At 44.0% G+C, this 18818-nt stretch overlaps 1 protein-coding gene across 1 annotated transcript in view; it reads left to right on the plus strand.

The window, feature by feature from the left end:
* LOC138569273 (cathelicidin-related peptide Oh-Cath-like) overlaps positions 1 to 18818 on the plus strand; it is a 94323-nt gene that overhangs the window by 50555 nt on the left and 24950 nt on the right. The window contains exon 3 of the mRNA XM_069647110.1: positions 10535 to 10618. Coding sequence (XP_069503211.1) covers positions 10535 to 10618 — 84 coding nt within the window. The remainder of the gene's footprint in view (positions 1 to 10534; positions 10619 to 18818) is intronic.

Raw genomic sequence — 18818 nt, forward strand, 5'->3', positions numbered from 1 at the left:
GCCGCCATGGAAAGGGAGAAGGGACTATGTCCCTTCTCCCCAATCCATGGTGGCCATCTTTTTTTGTTTTGTTGTTGTGAAACGCAACTTACTATTAGTATCCCAGTATAACGGATACTGATAGCAATAGACCCCTCATTGGTAGGCTATTATGCTGCATCAAGGCCCTTGCTGAGCTCAGGCCTGTAACTATGGGCCCTGGGGCATTACTTAAAGCAGTAATGGCCCCCAACTCCGAGCTTATTGCTTAGGTATAGTAGTCTTGCTTAGAATTGCAGGTACTGTTCCATCCACATTATAACAGGCCTGTTGTGAAGTATCAATGCTGACCCACTGAGGGTAAATCAGCCATGACACATGGCAGCAGGGTATCATTTAAAGCACAGTGTTTCGGCTGAACTTTATTGACGTTCCTGTATGGCCCCATTAAGTGTACCGCAACCCCATGCAGAAGTGCAGGTGCTATCACTTTGAAAGTGCAGTATTCCTGCTGCGAAAGGTTGCTAGAAATTAATTTGAGCACCCATTAAAAATACAGAACACTGGAAAGGCATTGAAAGTATAGCACCACAACTTAAACAAGTCAATAGTATCACATCAAATGTAGAGCCAAAACCCCCAAATCATGCAGGTTATGTTATTTGATGTGAAGAATCAATGACACGAGGCAGATTTTGTGATATTGCATGACCTTTATAGGAACTGCAAGGATTCGACTGCCTAGCCTCAACCAAACCAGCAATAAAAACCACTTTGTCTGCAATACTGGTTAGAGTTAAAACGTTGTGAAAGTTTTCCAGCTCATACGCCATTAAAAGTTTAATGGTCCTTTTTCAAGACACTAGTCTAAAAGTACTGCCGGGAAATAATCGTATTATCACATGAACAGTATGGTGATCTTGCGAGAAAATCCTGTTTCTGCCCCATTGCACGTATTTCAGTCATGATGACAAGCGCTCATATTGCCCCTTTAAATGTATAGTAGCTCAACAACGGAGTGCAAAGTGGAAGACACCTGCAGACAAGTGCATATACTGAGCCCCCTCTGTTGAAACATCTGGAAACATGTCCAACATAACTGCATCCCTTGAGGACACAGGTGACATTCTTGAAGACACTCCCACCTCTGTTCAAACATCTAGATACATTCCTACCTTTGGTGAAACAGCAGAACACACTTTTAAACTCATTTGTAAAAGTGAGGGACTGCTACCTCAGATAACGAACGAGGATGAGAGAAACCTTGGAGAAGGCATCTAGAGTCATCTTCACCCGCACTGGATGGTTTGGGGGCAATGTCACCTCAGCCACAACAGCTGGAAACACCTCCAACTGAGCAGAACCAGATTTAGAGATGCCTCCACATAAGTGGAACCATTTGTGGAGACATTCTTACCAGAAGTGTGGCGAAATGTGACAGCGAGAGACATGCGCACCTCACTTTCAAAAGCGTTCCCATCAGCGGAATACACTTCCACCTTAGCTGAAATCACTGCAGAGACTTATACTGCACAGAATCATCAGCAAAAGGCCGTGCCACCTCAGCTGCAACAGATGAAGAAACTCCCACCTGCCTGAGACACTTCCATCTCAACTTAACCAGTTTCAGGGAGACTTGTGAGATAAGCAGAAACAGCCAAGACAGGTTTGCCTAATTCAAATTAGATGGGGCTACTAAGTTGAAATGAATGGAGACACTCGCGTTATGTCCACATCAAGAAAAATAGATGGAGACACTTTCACGCTGTGTGAACCAGTTAGTGACTCTTCTACCTCCACTGAAAAAACATGTCCACTTTGGGTAAAGGAGCTGGAACCAGATTTGCATCAGCAAAATCAGTTATAGAAACTCTTCTGCCTCGCCTGTACCCTCTGTAGAAACACATACCCTTAAAATATAATATCAAGGGACAGCTGCACCACAACTTCAACACATTCCCCTCACGTGGAGGCCTGCCTACCTCTGCTAGAATTGCTGCCCATCCTGCCAATGTCAAGGCATAAAAGACAGTGATCATGTCTACACCCATATCTTCAAAGGAATAAAGAGCAATCAATGACACAAAAAGAGGTAAATCAATTAAAACACTTTAGTAACAAGGTAACACGTTTTGGGATCTCTGAGGCAGGTAAATAAAGCAAAGGTTAGAAAATTGTCCACGACAAAGCATATTCTGGAGTTCTAAAGGGACATTAAAAAATTAGGAGGGTGGCCTGCATTTCTAAAATCTCTCAGTCTTCAAAAGGGGTATTAAAACGTTTTTCAGTGAGTCTTGTCCAAAAGGTAATAACAATCCCACACAGTTTCAACCGTTGCTTGCAATTTGCCTGGCAGACTTGGTTAAAGGTGCCTGACATTCGATGTTGTCACAATTAGAAACACGCCCCTGCCAGCTTTGAGTAATGTACATACATCACTAGTTTAGACTGTCGTCTGCATGCATAAGAATGTGTAAGAATAGGAAGACATAACCGCCCCAAGCGGAGAACATCAGGGGAGACCTCCTCCAGGACGCCAGATAACGAGTTAATTTATTTTGTATTTTTTTATTACTTGATTTAATTGACATGCAATTTTTACAAGAATATATCCTTCCATTCCAGTCTCTAGAAAAGAAATAAAAGACAATACGTGCAGATCTTCATGTCCATAAGGTCATATGTTTTTTGTGAACACCTTATTCTGGAGCTCTAGTTTCTGAAAGAAAACTGTGTCCAATTCTGGGGCTAGCAGGGCTCTTCCTTGGGCACTCTTCTCTTGGTTTGCCCCACCCTGGCCTTGCCCTTGGAGTGGACTCCATTAGATTCTAGTCTTAACCGTATGAGAGTAGCAGCCCTGTGAGATGAATGACTGACTGCCTGTTAAATGTCCCGTCCTAGCCCAGGGCTTGTATTTCTTTTTGTAGATGTCCTGGATTCCCTTAGAGGGCCAAGAGGATCTAAGATGACAATATGCCGAGGCGCTGCCCTCTGTGTGTGGTATCTGGGGCTAGCCAAAGGATCCTCCTCAAGTCGCCCCCATGGCCCAGCATCATATAGCTTGTGGCAGCACTTGACCCGTTTAGCAACCCCAGCATCCACCAGCAAGGTCAGGCAGGGGACTTTGTCACACTGGATTGTTTGCCTGTGACCATCCACATGTTGTTTGTGAGGTACTTTCTCAGAAACTACAAAAGTAATGAGAATTAGTCCCTTTGAGGGAGCAATAGTGTCTGAAAGATTATATTCGAAAAACAGACTTTTTCAGTATGAGTCCTGGGATCTTAGTGTCTGTTTAGAACACACGTGTTTCCATCGATCTCCAAATCAGCGGAAGTAATTTGAACCCCAGCTAAGTTACCTGAAGCTTTTTCTATTTCAAGTGCTACAACTGGGAATACTTCCTCCTCGAGGAAAAAAGATAAAGACAATTTCACTTTGCTTAACACATGTGGAGATATTAACACTTAGTTGTAGCATTCATAGTCATGCTGACCTTAGTTGAGATGAACAAGTTGGACTCAATCAACCTCCATTGAAACACATGGAGACATCCACCGAGGCTGAGCAAGTGAGAGATACCTTTAGAAACAAATAGAAACACATCCACGCCAAATGAAACATCTGGAGACACTTGCACTTTTCCGAGGCAGCTTCAGGCAGTTCCACCTTACTCAAAACAGCTGGACAAAAATCTAGCTAAAGGGAACCTGTGTTTTTTGCTTCCAGCTGAAATGAATCAGGTAGACGGACTCACCTCAGTTGATCTCTCTGAGACCCCTTTGAATATTTAAAGAGGGACATTTATATCTCAGGTGAATTAACAGAAGTTACCACACCATGTTAATTTGTTGGAGCTATTTGCACATCAGTAAAATGAGCAAAAAGCTCCAGCAACCCAATACACCCCACTCTAGAGGCACTCCCACATCTTTCATGGGACTCAGCAGGAGGCACTTGGCCTAAAGCTAAATCAGATAGCGAAAACACCATCTCAGCTGAACCCATCCCTGGAGAAACAAACACCCACTGCAGACAGTTTCATATCTGAGGTATTACACAAATAAATATCTGTATCATTCAAAATGGCTGGACGAGTGTTCAATGTAGTAGAATTTACTGGAAACACCTTCATCCTCATCTGTAATAGATGGAGTCATTCCCACCTTGGCCGGAACCTTTTTTTCTTTTTTTTAAACTTTATTTTCTTGTGCTTTACATTACAACCGAAGTGTAGGCAGCAGGAGCAATCATCAATTACAGCAAGAGCATATACAGACTGTACATAGCGATGACATATGAAACAAGAGGGCATCACTGTAATGGCTAGTCGCTAAGCATACATGGCATGACCAATAAAAATAACTTTCAAGAAGGGCTGTTGTGAAGGGAGGACTGTATAGAGGCAGAGTCATCTGACTCAGTGGATATAGATGCGAGATAAGAGCGGAATCGTGGCCACACATCCCTGGGCCCACGCCTCCTCTGTGTCGGTGGCCCAGGTAACAGCAGACAGCCACTGTGCATGTGTAGGTACACAGGGCCAGAGCCAGCATAACAGAATGCATTGTACTGCAAGTAGCATACATAGACCAGCAAGCCTTCGAGAATGCACTTTTTTATTTTAAGGGAACCAGCTGGAAAGACATGTGCCTTCAGTGAAACAGGTGGCTAAGCATTCACCTTATCAACTCGATAGGGGTTTGGACACTATGGGGCTTGGGGCAACCGAATGCACAGGGATCTTCGAGTTTGCTGCCCAAGTAAGTTCACCACTCTGCAGTGTCTTGTCAGGCACAACTCCTTTTCAGTTTTGCAGCTGTAGGTGCCCAGCTCCGATAGCTGAAAGACATCTCTGTTCCTGTAGTTCCTCTCTCCCAAAAGTCAGGTCACATCCTTGACCGGAGCGGGCAAACATTGGGTGTGGCAGCAGTTGAGACTTCATCTTAACTAATCATGCAACTATAAGGAGTTGATCATGATGTGCTTATTAGCTGCTCATTCTTTGGTTCATATCAACTGGAAATATCTACACCTTCTCTGAAACAGCTGCAGGCATGTTCAGCTCTGCCACGGCTGGTCGCATTTGCGTCAAACTGAATCATTTGGGGAACTGTATGTCCCACCTGATTCAGCTGCCAGCAATTCCATCACAGCTGAAATAGACAGAAACAAAATCACTGCTGCTGAATCAGGCTGAAGATGCCTCCAACTAAGCTGAACCAACAAGAAAACATCACCCCTTTGACTGAATCAGGTGTAGATTAATTGGAAAATCTGGCGACACATTCAACATGTCTAAATCCGGTAAAGACACTTTCACCTCATCTGTGCCATTGAGAAACACACGCAAGGGTGTAGCTGTGCCTCTCTAAGAATAGTGAGCAAGGGGTCCACGTCTGGATTCCCCTAGTAACATAGGGCAGGACAAAGAGTGATATGTTTAGGATATTTCTCCTCTGTGAAAGATAGTGAGCTAAAGACTCTGGGTAAGGCTTTTGTAACCAGGGCTCATGTCTGGCAGAGAGTCTCCGAGGACCCCCCTTGTTATTTGCATATTTCAAGTAGCTTTGGGTCTCACCCTAAATTACTAGGGGAATCCAGACATGGACCCCTTGCTCACTATTCTTAGAGAGGCACAGCTACACCCTACTGATGAGGTTCAACCAGACCGAAACACGTGTCTGGGGTTGCTGTTGGTACTCTTGTTCAGAGGAGAATTGCCTAGCATTTCGGTGCTGGACTGCACCAGGGCAGGACAAAGACTGATATGTTTAGGATATTTCTCCTCTGTGAAAGATAGTGAGCTAAATACTCTGGGTAAGGCTCTTGTAACCAGGACTCATGTCTGGCAGAGAGTCTCCCAGGACCCCCCTTGTTATTTGCTATTGAGAAACAAATTCAGCTCAGCTGAGAGAGCATCCACCCCACCCGCGAGATCTGCAAGCACTCCCACTTCCACTGACATCAGACTCATCTGGATAGAACTCTGCCAAAGCTGAAGGAGGTGTAGAGGCACGGTCAACGAGGCTAATCCATTAGCAGAGATGCCGCCACCCGAGCAGTGACAGCTTGAGGCACGTCCTCCTTGACTGGAACTTACACAGGGCTATCATCACAGTCCAAACAGCTGTAGACAAATCCAAGAGGGTTATCCAACTAAATACGCTTTCATTTCAACTGCATATGTTGGGGAATTTTCTACTTCAACGGAAATGTATGTCGACACCTTCACCTCAGATGATTCAGAAGTAGAAAAAATCACCTCATTTAGCTGAATCTTCCAGCTGAGCTGGAACATCTTTAGATTCTTTCACCTCACCTCAGACTGAGACACTTCTGTGGCACATATGCAGCAGCTCTACATGGCCATACTGCCGATTGACCCTCATGTCATGCGTGATGCTTCCACCCCTGCCTGGCTTTTCACACAATAGCTTTTTGCGTGCTGAGGTTTGTAGACCCATAGTTAGAATGGAAAAATGAAATCTATAAATCACAAAATGACAAGTTCTGTTGGATAAAAAGCATGATATGGAGGAGGTGTCATAGGTGGTGTGTGTCAGCAAAGTAGCTCAACATACATCTCTACCAAAACAAATTCAGCACCCATCAAGTATGATGGAAACAAGGAACCTTAGACCCAATCCTGGGTGGTGGTGTAAAAGCAAATCAGTTCTGGTTGAATGTCAGGATCTGTGCATTGCTCTGTTACCCATCTGGATGAGAGCACCGTGGATACTGATCTCCTTCGCATAAGTATGAATGGCGATCCTCCTGTGGTGCTACTGCATGTGACACTGGTGTGTTTTGCTTCCATTTCCTTTCTCCTGGTTACATATACTACTTTGGGTCAATCAAGTGAATACCTTGTACAATGTTTTGAGGTTCCAGTTCACTCCGGTGTAGCAGTGCAGCTCTGATAGCCTTATGTCACTGTCACCGTGTACATGGCCAGTTGGTCCAAATTGTTCGTAAACAATTGTCAAATGGTACATTTGGCTGAGTTTGAAGCCAAAAATACCGAACACGAGGAGCAGGCGCTGCTGGGGTATCCCCCGCTGCGCATGTTTGGTATTTTAGGCTACAGGGGTTGCAAGGGAACCAAAACAAGAAGAAAAAAGAAAGGACTTTGTGGCGTCAGCTGCGACCTGTGTTAAAGGGACATAACTGATGAGGCAGGCTACAGGAGAGGCAGCAGCGAATGGAGAAAAGGTAAGTAGGGATGGGGGGTTGTGGGTCTATGGGCGGAATATTTTGGCCGATGCCATTCGGTAGCACTGGGGATCGGGTCCCAGATTCCTGTCTTCTGCCCATCTCCTGATGGTATAAATCCCTACACTTTCTAAGATTGCACCTTGCCGGGAGCTTTTTTCCCATTCCTCCTGTGATTGCTCCATTTGTGCCCTGCTCCAGGTCTGTTTTGGATTCGCCAATGCATTTGACTTTGTGCTAAGGTTTATTAGTTTATTTCTGTACTTGAAAGTGGGGTAGGCAGTCTTCGAGGCGGTCTTGCCACCCTTGGATGTATTCTATGGTGTAGATGCTCGCGCTGCGCACCTAACACTGCTGCTAAGTGCTAAAAATGTTGCCATTGCCTCATCTCAGGGTAAATAAAAGGATGTGTTTAATATTATCATACACATACACACTCAAGCCAACATTTTTAACTATTTAGAAAAAAATGCAACAATTGCAGCTTATTTAATTAATTCCATCTGGGCAACTGTAAATATATCTAATAAATCATCCTCTATTCGATGAAAATGACATGGCTTATGTAGTTAAAACTAGAAGTGCCAAAGATAAGGCACAGAAGAATAAACTGATTTGCCCAGGATCATGCTCCCCTTTAGTTACATGATGATGCTAGGATTTGAGACCAGTACACCACTTAGATACTTGACCTCATATTTTCTCAGAATTAGTGGGTAGAAAAGTGTTCAATATCTGGATTACCATCTGATCTGGCCCACCGGATCGGGTTTTATTGTTATTAGCACAATCCGAAAACCCGGGGTGCTGACAGCCATGCATGGGTGTCCCTTTCAAACAAAATACTTACCTAAGATGGCTGCCATTGAGATGGAAGGCAATGGGAGGCTGGGGTTGCACAGTGGTGGCACGGCTGCCAAAGGAATCAGGGACGTGGGGTCCGGCGGTGGTGAGTTAATGGACCATAGACAGGAGGGAAGAGAAAGATGGGGGAAAGAGAGCGGGGCGGCTATGAGCACCATTCAGGTTACTCGGAACGCGGGCTTGGATCGTGGGATACAGCCCGCGAACCAGGCAACCTGATTGGCTGGCTCCACCGCCCCGGGTGCTAATAGAGAAAGAAAGTTAAAAGCTGGTTTAGGCACATTAATAATGTTAAACTGACTCTTTCGACCCCTAACAACCTTTCAGAGACATAGGACAGTCAAAATCCTGCCAGATAATATTTTCCACCGGAATCAAGTTAATTTTGTCAGATTAGTTAAGCGGCTGAGTTAGGTACAATGAGTCGCAAGTGACTTTTGCCCATTCCTTCTATCATTTCACATAAATGGGCCTGCTACTAAATCTCCCAATGTTATCTTTGTTATTTCACTTTTTAGACATATCATACAGCATATATCATAGATATATTTCACCCTAAGACAGTGGTGAAGTGTAATTTGGAAATGTAGATCTACAAGTAGCAGGCTTGAAGGTTGATGTGGGCCTGGAGGCCATGAATGGTGTAACTCTCACCTGAAATTGGTTCGCTAGAAGTATAGAGAGGAGTACATTCAGACAAAGCTTTAAGAATTAAGAAGTGGCCCCATAACATGCCTGACACCTCAAATCCAGCCCTGGATGTTCATTCAAAAGAGGGTTGCATTCTGGGACTTGTAGTTTAGCATTTCCCAAACGTGCGTACCGCAAATTAAATGCAAATTGGTATTGGCTAAACAGCAAACACTGACCACTAGTCTTCTTCGTTGCCATCACTGCCACCTTGCTCTATATGGTGGTTGTGAAGCAGAGATGTATATTCCCTCATGCCATGTGAGTCAGGTGTGTGTGGTGCATCCTGGGCTGAGTGCTTTTCTGCGTTCTGGTATTTGTAGTTTTGCTTTTCATTTATCATTGCCGAGTTGTAAGTGACAGAATGCAAAAAAGGAGGCAGACCTGGATGTCTTATTTACACATGACAATGTAACAACCTCAGCTGTCTAAAGCCTGCTTTGGGTTGGTTGTATCGTTAATGAACGTTGATTTCGTTTTTGATTATTGAAAACAGGCATCCAGCATATTGTTTTGCATTGGTGTAAATAAAATATGCAGTTTTGCACAAAAACAATACATTAGATTTGCTTTCAGACAAGCAGGCAGCTTTATAGATTTCTATAGACAGTTGACCTTTTCTTTCACGAATAAAGCAAATAGCTGGGGAGACCTGTTGCCTGGAGTTGGCTTTAATATGCATATGGACCATTGCAGTGAACAGACCCAACATTGGCACGTTGCATGAAGAGTTAAAATTGGACACATGAAGGGGTCGCTGAAGGTGAACTTGTCCCCATGACCCATTTTCCATTAATTGCAGCGAAACTGTGCAGCCCTAAACTGACAAGAGAGCTGTACATCACAGCTCCAAGGAACACTGCAGGAAGCCCATTCAACTTTGGCTGACACAACTTAAAACCCCACAGGCCCTCCTCAGGCCGCTCTTCCTTATAGCTTCTGAGTCTTGACATTCAGACTGCCTTACCAGGAGACAGATAGAATCGCAATAGCACCCCTTTTTGCACCTTCGTCCCATGGTGTAGGTCGTCTTCTCTGTGTTCTTTGCCCTTTGGCAACATTTTGTTCTCACCAAAATCTCACCGAAAAACGGGGATTGGTGCGCCATTCTGCCCGCAAATCTGTTTAACAAATGGGGATTTGCGGGCAGAATGGCGCACAAATCCCCGTTTTTCGGTGCACAAATTCCATGAATCAGCCCCTATGTGTGTCGTTGAACGTTTGGTTCCGGGGCAAGGAGGGGGCAGGGGCAAGGGAGGGAAGTAATGAGGAGAGGCATGGCCCGGGAATGGGCAGTGCGATGTAGATGGGAGAGGAATAAAGACGTGTTCTATTAACACTGGTCTCCTGTGTATTTTTGCTCCACGGAGCACCGGCGCCAGTGTAGGCTGTCCCTCAGCCCGGGCCCACTGACACTGGCGCCAAAGGGGAAACACACCCGACGCGTGGGAGGAACAACCGCTGGAGCGGTTTCTATGTGTCCGCTGTCTTTCTATCTATGCAGCTGCTTCCTCCGTGCTCTGTAAGATCGTTATTACCTGATCTAGTAATTACATGAATGAGCCACTTCAGAAGGTCTCAAAGATATTGTTCATTTTCCATTTTGTGAATGTGGGAATAAGTTGGTTGTGATTCTCAGTTCCCACGAAGAACCCAATCTCAAAAAAGTCTGTGTCAGCGTGTTGACCTGGGGTCTCGTGCCTTTTGTGGAGTATTTATGTGCAGAACACTGGTATGAAGGTAGCAAATGTAAACTGTAGTAACCTGTGTGTTTCTTTCCTTGCAGCTGCTAAAAGTTTGTTCTGCCTCCTTTCTTACTGATCAGGAACCGTCTACTTTGGTACTCGTCTGCGACTCTGTGGCTCTGCAGGTAAGAGCCCCATTTGCACACAACGGCCAAAATGTGCTCATGAGTGTTGGTGGTGCACAGCCTGAGGGAGGAGGTTTTTGAATTATTGGGGGTAGTGAGGGTTCCCGCCGATATTTTTACTAGGACTGTAGACCCAGCTTCATAAGATCGGTGGTCAGGCTAGCTGAACTGCCCTTTGGCATGTGTTCTATGGCACTGTTTCTTGCATTGTGAAAGCTGCCGGAACTACATGCAAACACAGACAGGGCTGGTTCGGAGTTTTATCATTTCAAAATTGAGAAAAGAAATTAATGTCATTATAATGGCTTTCGCTTATGCTTGACCAGAGTGACAAAATGACTGCTGCTCTGCAGAAGTGCAGGGAGGAGTATTAGCTTCCAAACTCTTATCAGCCCCTACCAGCAGTGATCCCAATGATAAAGGTGAAACAGGCACAACAGGAATGGCGTACCTCCTTTGCCTCTTTAAGGTAGCATGGGCCCTGGGCAGGCTTTACTCTTCAAAAGGGGGTTTAGCCAGCAAAGAAACATGAAAACAATATTAATGGGGTACCAAAACAAATAAAAATCAAATCAAGTTTCTATATAAAGAAATAGTAGTCGTTAATTAAACTAAGTACAAAACAATGAACAGTGTTAGGGTTGTGCAGCGCCAACTTGAAGCAACTTAATTTTATTTATATATTTATATTAGAGCTATATTCCTTTCAGCCTAAAGGTAAAACTGTGTTTGATTTGTGCTCACCTGTCAGCAGCTATTGGGGGAAGAGACAACTAAGACAGCCAACGAAAATATGAAAGAACAATTCCCCCCAACCTTGCATGCCCAGTTCAATGTAATTTATCAATGGCCTCTTAAACCATAATCATGGTGTTTAGATATTCACTAAGTCCAACATTTGATGTGTCTTCTCATTGGCACTTGAGTGTCACTTCCCTTGTGCTTGTGACAACATTAACCCACGGGTGCAGGTGTAAATGTTTCGCCAACAAGGCAGCTTTATCTAGGCTAGACACATGATTCCTGATCTATAATATCCTTGTTCACACATTGAAGACAATTGTTGGTTGGATTCACAATCCACCTCTCGGTATCCTTAAAGTTGACTGATTTCTGTCAGTCTGAATCCAAGATTGTTATATCAATATTGCATCACATGATATGTCTGGGACTTAATCGTATTATTGTACGAGCTTGTCATTTCCAATCTGTTCTGATACAGTCATTGGGATGCTGGCATAGCCAATCTAAGTGTTTCTGGTCACTTTAGTTTACAATACCTGTCTGGTGTATCTGCAAGCTCTTTAAATTCGCCAGCCATCAAAATGCTGCGTTTTCACAATGTCTTTCTGTTGTGATTGCAGGTTATTTCAATGCATTCCCTGTAATTGTGTTCCAACATTTGTTTAAAATCGGCGGCGGTGGCGTTCTGCGTGTATGGATGAGATAGTTAAGTAAACTAAATATACAAATACACTATTAAAACACCAACAACCCACCACTGTAAAGGAATGAACAGACTATGCAGACTTTTTGGAGGAAAGGGGTACTCTGGGAATGAAGACAGGGGTATGCAGAAACATGTCTGTGCAGCAATGTTCAAGTTTAAGTATGTCGACCCAGCGAATGTCAACAGGTCTTAGATGGCAAGGATGCTCAGAGAATCGGGAAGTCAGCGGGCTTGAAGGTGAAAGCAGGTGTAACTCTTAGCTACCGTGGGTTCTTGCAGCAACTCAAAGGGACTTAGAATGGCTCGGAGCCGCTTGAAGATGCAGGAAGAAGCAAAGCTTTGATTTGATCCTGAGGTGCCGTGAGGCCCTGTCCAGGGTCTCAGAGAAAATGTCCTTACAAGCCAAAACATTACCAGGAACACCTGCAAGTCTACCCCTTCAGCAGGTAGATTCCTGGGTACCAGTGTCTTGGCAGCAGGTCAATTCAAATGTTTCCTTGAACTCTGTAGGGGAGGTTTTTTTCTCCCTCCTTGAAAATCTTTATCCTCATGCCGATTGCTGGGAATTTGGGCCTACTGTACCCCACGAAAGTTCCTATGAAAGCCTTCTTCTGCTTGAGTCCAAGAGGATTCAGCTAAGTGGAGGGGTCTCACCCTGTGATGCATTCATTTTGTCACAGCGGATTGGTCCACTGCAAACGTCCTGTAAGGGCCAATCCTTGCAACTGTAACAACAGTCTTGTGAGCAGATGGCAACACCCAGAGTGCCTTGCACGAAGTTGGGAGGGGGGGGGGGGGGGGGCAGGAAGTGTGTGTGCTAGGAATTTCCAAGATGGGGGAACTCTTCTTTTGGGTGTAACTCTTCTCCCGGGCCACTCTAAAGTTCATCATCTTCCTGTCTGCCTTACATCAAAAATACTTCACTCATTGGGCCTCATTACAAGTTACAGAACTCTGTCCCTGTATCGACTACCGCCAACTTAATGCCAGAACCGTTTAAAATAGGTATCCATTGCCACTTATACAAGTACTATTAGACCAAGCCCAATCCAGCAATTCTATAAAAAATTGGATCTCACAGGAGCTTATAACTTGATGAGAGATGAATGTAAGACAGCCTTCAGAATGTGGTATGAACATTGTGAATACCTTGTGATGCCCTTTGGGGCTGTGCAATGACCCAGCACTGTTCCAGTACTTCTTCAACTACATCTTTAGGGACATAATAGACACTTATCTCATTATATATTTGAATGATATTCTAATCTTCTCTTTATCCCTAAGTGAACACATCTTCCATGTAAAAGAAGTAGTAGAATGACTGCGGAAGCAGAGTCTCTATGCAAAGCTCTGAAAATGCTCTTTCCATCAAACCTGTGTCAACTAATTGGTGTACGTTCTCGCACCTAATGGTATCGAGATGATCCCAAAAAGATTTCGGCCATTATAGATTGGCCGGATCCAACCTCTGTTAAGGAATTACAGAGATTCCTTGGATTCGCCAATTTCTACAGGCGATTTATTGACAACTACTCCCAAATTCTGCTTCCCTTGATACGCCTCCTTAAGAAAGGTAACACATACACGTGGAATAAGGATACGGTGGAGGCTTTCACTGAGTTAAAAATAAAGTTTACCTCAGCTCCTGTCTTAAGGTTACTGGATCCATCCCTTCAGTTTATTGTCAAAACTGACGCGTTGAACTACGCCATGGTAGCACTCCTGGAACAAAAAGATCCGAAGACCCATCAACTCCATGCGCATTTCATTTGCGCACATTTAATGCTGCAGAAAAGAACTATGGGGTCTTTGAAAAATAACTTGTAGCTATTAAAGAAGCCTTTATGATGTGGAGACACTTGCTAGAAGGAGCCAGACATCCCATTATGGTTATGACCGATCATGAAAACCTGGGATTCCTTAAAACAGCGAAATCCGTTAACAAGCAACAGAATAGATGGATACCTTTTTTCTCCCGTTTTGATTTTGTGGTGGCATTCAAACCAGGATCCCTTAATTCTCAGACGGATGCATTATAGAGAACCTATTAGGGAGACCTCAGAAGGATAGCTCAGGGGCAACGCGATTGCCTTGGAAGCAAGACGACATGACCCAAGATATTAAGGACTATGTACTCAGATGTGTAATATGTGCTAGGGCCAAACCATGCAAACAACGGACTATAGGTCTCTTACTCCCTTTAACCATACCCGATCGCCCCTGGCAAACCTGCTCAATAGATTTCATCACAGACCTACCAAAGACAAAGGCAATACAGTGATCCTCATGGTCATCGACTCATTTACAAAAACAGGACATTTCATAGCCATGAAAGGAGTTCCTACAGCTCCTATCCTCGCACTAGGTTTTATTCAAAATGTCTGTAGACTACATGGCCTACCCTGTAACATCATTACTGACCATGGTTCGCAATTCCTCTCTTCATTTTGGAAGGAAGTAAGTAAACTATTTGATATCCGGTTGGTCTTTACTTCTGCCTATCATACACAGAGTGATGGACAGAGTGAGAGAGCCAACCAAACGATTGGACAGTACCTTCGTTGTTACCTCACCAAAAACAAACAAGGTGGGGTTGATAAACTACTTTTAGCTTAATTTGCTTATAACGATTCCTTCCACACCTCCTCTAAGAACACTCCATTTTATTTGTCAACAGGGCAACATTCCATTTCCCTTGCATTGTGAAACATCGACACCAGTCCCATACCTGCAGCCAGCGAATATATGAAAACCATACAATCAGGATTCCCCTCTTCAAAAATCTGTTTGATGAAAACCCAAGAATCCACCCAGAAATATGCTAATACGAAGAGGCGTCCCTCACCCACTTATAGGATCGTAGACGAAGTGTGGCTCTCGACTGCAAACATACATATTCCATCTTGCAGCAAGAAATTGAAGCCCAGATACATAGGGCCCTTTCAGATCCAACAAGTGATTAATCTGTGTGTCATGAAACTAGATCTGCCTGACACATATAGGATAAATCCTGTGTTCCATGTGATATTACTGAAACCCGTTTCCAGTCTATGATTTACCCCAGGGAGTCTATCCCTCGTCCCCCTCCCGAGGGTGCAGAAGAAGAATACGAGATTGAAAGTTTTTTATACTCCCGCAAGTATAATGGGTGGGTTTGCATTAATTGGTCCATTGCAAAGGATATGGGAAAGAAGATAGATCCTTGGTCCCAAGAGCTGATGTTCATGCTCCTCTTTAACGCAAACGATTTCAAGTCAAATACCCTGATAAACTGGGTTCCGGATCTTGGGTGGTGACTCTCCTAGAAGGGGGCATACTGTAAGGATTTGTAAACAACGTTACCCGTAGTATTCCACGGGGTCTTATAAATTACTAACGCCGAGGAGAGATTACATGCAACGCAGTCCATTGGTTGCTAGGAGATGTCCCGAAATGCTCACTGAGCATGGATGACATCATTAGCTCCTACCAATCACCTCCCGTGGACGTGCAATGGCATCACGCACCTTAAGTTGTATGATGACGGCAATCAGGAAGAAATGCCGGTTAGTCAAATGTCGGTTGTTCGCGCAAAAGATTAAAACGTCAGATCTGCCGCCTGACTTCCAGCTCTGCCTGGACTTGTTGTGACCTGGTGGCACGGAGAAGTCAGGCAGCGGATTCGGTGTTTCGAGGTCGGCTAGGTTTCTGCCGACCTCGTAATGAGGCCCAATGTGTGCTAACGCAGGGCATACATATAATTTATTCCTTCACGCTAACACAAGGCATAGTTAAGACGAAATCTGGCGCTTCACATTTTCCTAACTTTTTGCAAGCACTTAGATTATAGCTGGAATTGGTGCACTGAAAAAAGCATTGGAATATCGATTCAGACAATTGTGAGATATTAACGATTGAAAATGTATCTATGTATGATGCATGCACAAGGACAACCACGTTTTTCACTGGAAAGAAATATGAAATAAGCTAAAATTACACGCCAACCATACCCTCAGCAACCACACCTCCCATACGCACAGCATCCAAATCCACAACCAGCATACACACTCACCCCCACTGCATGCACATTACAAACATACATTGCAATAAGGCACACTAGCCTTTACACGTGATTTTCAGAAACAGGAAGAGGAACTGCATTTCGTTTTCAAACACAGATCTTTTGGCTGTGACAATATGACAACCTCACGAAGTCCCAGAGTGGATGGAACGTGTGGCGTTGGAGTAAAGGTTATATTGCATAATCCTAAACGCTATGGCACTGTTGAATTTGAAGCACTTTCCCTGAAAATGTGGATTTAATCAATATCAGCCCATTTATAGTTCGAGTGCCGGGGTTTTCTTTTCGGCCAGCCTCGGTGCTTTTGAAAGACAGGCATTGTTGGGCATGCCTCGTTGGTTTTGAAGTATCACTGGGAGTCGTTTCCATTCCAGAGCCAGAAGCACCCACTACTCCCAGAGGCAGTGCGCTCATTTCATGAAACATCGTTTTGATATACGCACACAACACAAATACACACACATGAGTCTAGGGTGACTGTTTTTTATTTGTTTAGCATTACTTACTTGAGAGAACTCTTGTAGGCAAAATGTGTTTATGTGCATGTGACCAGAGGCTCCTAAGCATTGCCAATAGGAAGTAAATAAAAAATGTCACATTTTTCACCATATTTTTAGTTTCTGACTGTCTTTGAGAGCAGCTCATCTTGATTGACTGTCTTTGAAAGTGGTTCATGTGTTGACCATGGGATGGCATTTTTGGAACATATATTGATGAATGTCTTTTTATATAATTATTAACATTGAGCGATGTATTTACTACTTTTTAAGCTCATTCTTATTACCATTACAATGACTCATTATATGAACACTAATGATATTATCATTGATATTATTATTGATATTATTAATATTAGTAAAAAATAATAATACATTATTTCACTTGACCTGAATAAATAAATAAACATCCCCACCAGCACCTTAAAGCAACTACACTGGGACCCTGTCTCTTCTTGCATAACATTTAAATCTGTATACATGCACACCGCAAAGCAATTCATAGACTAGAAGACCACTTCAAGAAATACAAACCAACCAGACCGCTCTACTTCTCAGATTCTTCAAGTTCAGGCCTTCAAGTGACTCAGAAGCAGAGGCCATAGACCCCAGACACACAATACAAGTCCGAAAGATGTGGCATGACACACTGGTCCATCTTCACATTAAACACAGACCCATTCAGTTCCTCAAACACCTAAAGATTCACCTCTTCACCAGTGACCTTTGAGCACCTTCTTACGGTCCTGCTCCGCAAACACCATTAGCCTACCTATGAAGCAAAGTTGTGTTTTGCAGGGGCACACTACAAATGGCAATAAAAAAAATAATGAACGGATAAATACAATGAAAGGGTGGAAAGGGTGAGTTCTGGAGGGAGTACCCCGGATCATGGAATGTACTTTTTTTTTTTAAACAGTTACTCTTGGGCCCAGTGTAAAAAGGCAATGATTGAAACAAAACAAAATGGAAGTAAACTTGATGAGAACATAAAAACATGTTTAACAAGAGGGTTTTCTCCATCTTGCAATTCGTCAATGTGGAGTCTTCATAATTACCCATCTAATATTAAATGAAACATTTGTCATAATGTATTCTTTATAATGTGGCTTTCATTAATGTATTTCTTCAAAATGTATTCGTCATACTTCCATCCTAGTACAGGTGCTCTCTGTCACCCGAATAAGCCCACCTCGCTTGCCCTGTCACCCAAGAGTATTTAAAAAAAAAATGTTTTTATTATTTTATAACAACACTCCAAACATTACAAATAATTAGGACTTCCGTGTTTAAGTTTCACAACATAACATTACAAAATACACTCTTCTGTCCTTCCCCCTCCCACCCCATTAACTCGAGTCCCTGTGTCCGTGTCATCAGCCTGTTCGTCTTCAAGCGGTTCTATTGCCATTATCTCCTCCATGTCATCATCACTGTAATTGGCCTGGGAGGGGCCCGCCATTGAAGCCACCAGTTGTCTCCGCTCTATTAGGGGTCCCACCTCCTCCTCCCCCCCTGCTGACCGATTCGAACCAAGCAGTCGTTTCCACTTCTGCCCACTTCATGAGGTCAGCCCACCACTTCTCTATCCTGGGCTGCCTTCCAGCACATTGCAATTCTCCATTTGGCCAGGATGTAGGCCAGGTCCTTCATCTTACTAATGTGCCTCAGATTACGTGATCTGGCAAAGCCCCCAAGCATGCATGCCCAAGCTGACTCCACCTCCAGCGTAATACCTTTTCCTGCCAGGCGTATCTTCAGTTCTGTCCAAAATCTTCCCACCTCCTGGCAAGCCCAGAACATGTGTAGCAGCCCAGCTTCCTCCTCCCCGCACCTAGTGCATCTCTGTATCAACTGGCCACCAAACCTGGCAATCTTAGTGGGGGTCAAGTATGCTCTATGTGTAACATATAGTTGAATCTGCTGGAGCCTCGCGTTCCAGGACACCTTCTTATGATACCTTTTGGCTCTACCCCATAGCCCATCCGACATGAGTTCTCCCACCTCTTCTTCCCAAACTCGCCGCAGTTGGAGCAATTCCTTCCCCACCTTGGTCCCCAGTAGCTCATATATGCGGGATATCTCATGCCCACCCTCCGAGATGTCATACATCGTCTCAATGGTGGCATCAGGTTGTTCTGCAAGCACTGCCGCCGGCCACCTTTCTTGCACTCTTTTAGCGATTCTGGAATA

Source organism: Ambystoma mexicanum, chromosome 2q, assembly GCF_040938575.1.
Source record: "Ambystoma mexicanum isolate Mex_15411 chromosome 2q, UKY_AmexF1_1, whole genome shotgun sequence".
In the NCBI taxonomy this organism is placed as follows: domain Eukaryota; kingdom Metazoa; phylum Chordata; class Amphibia; order Caudata; family Ambystomatidae; genus Ambystoma; species Ambystoma mexicanum.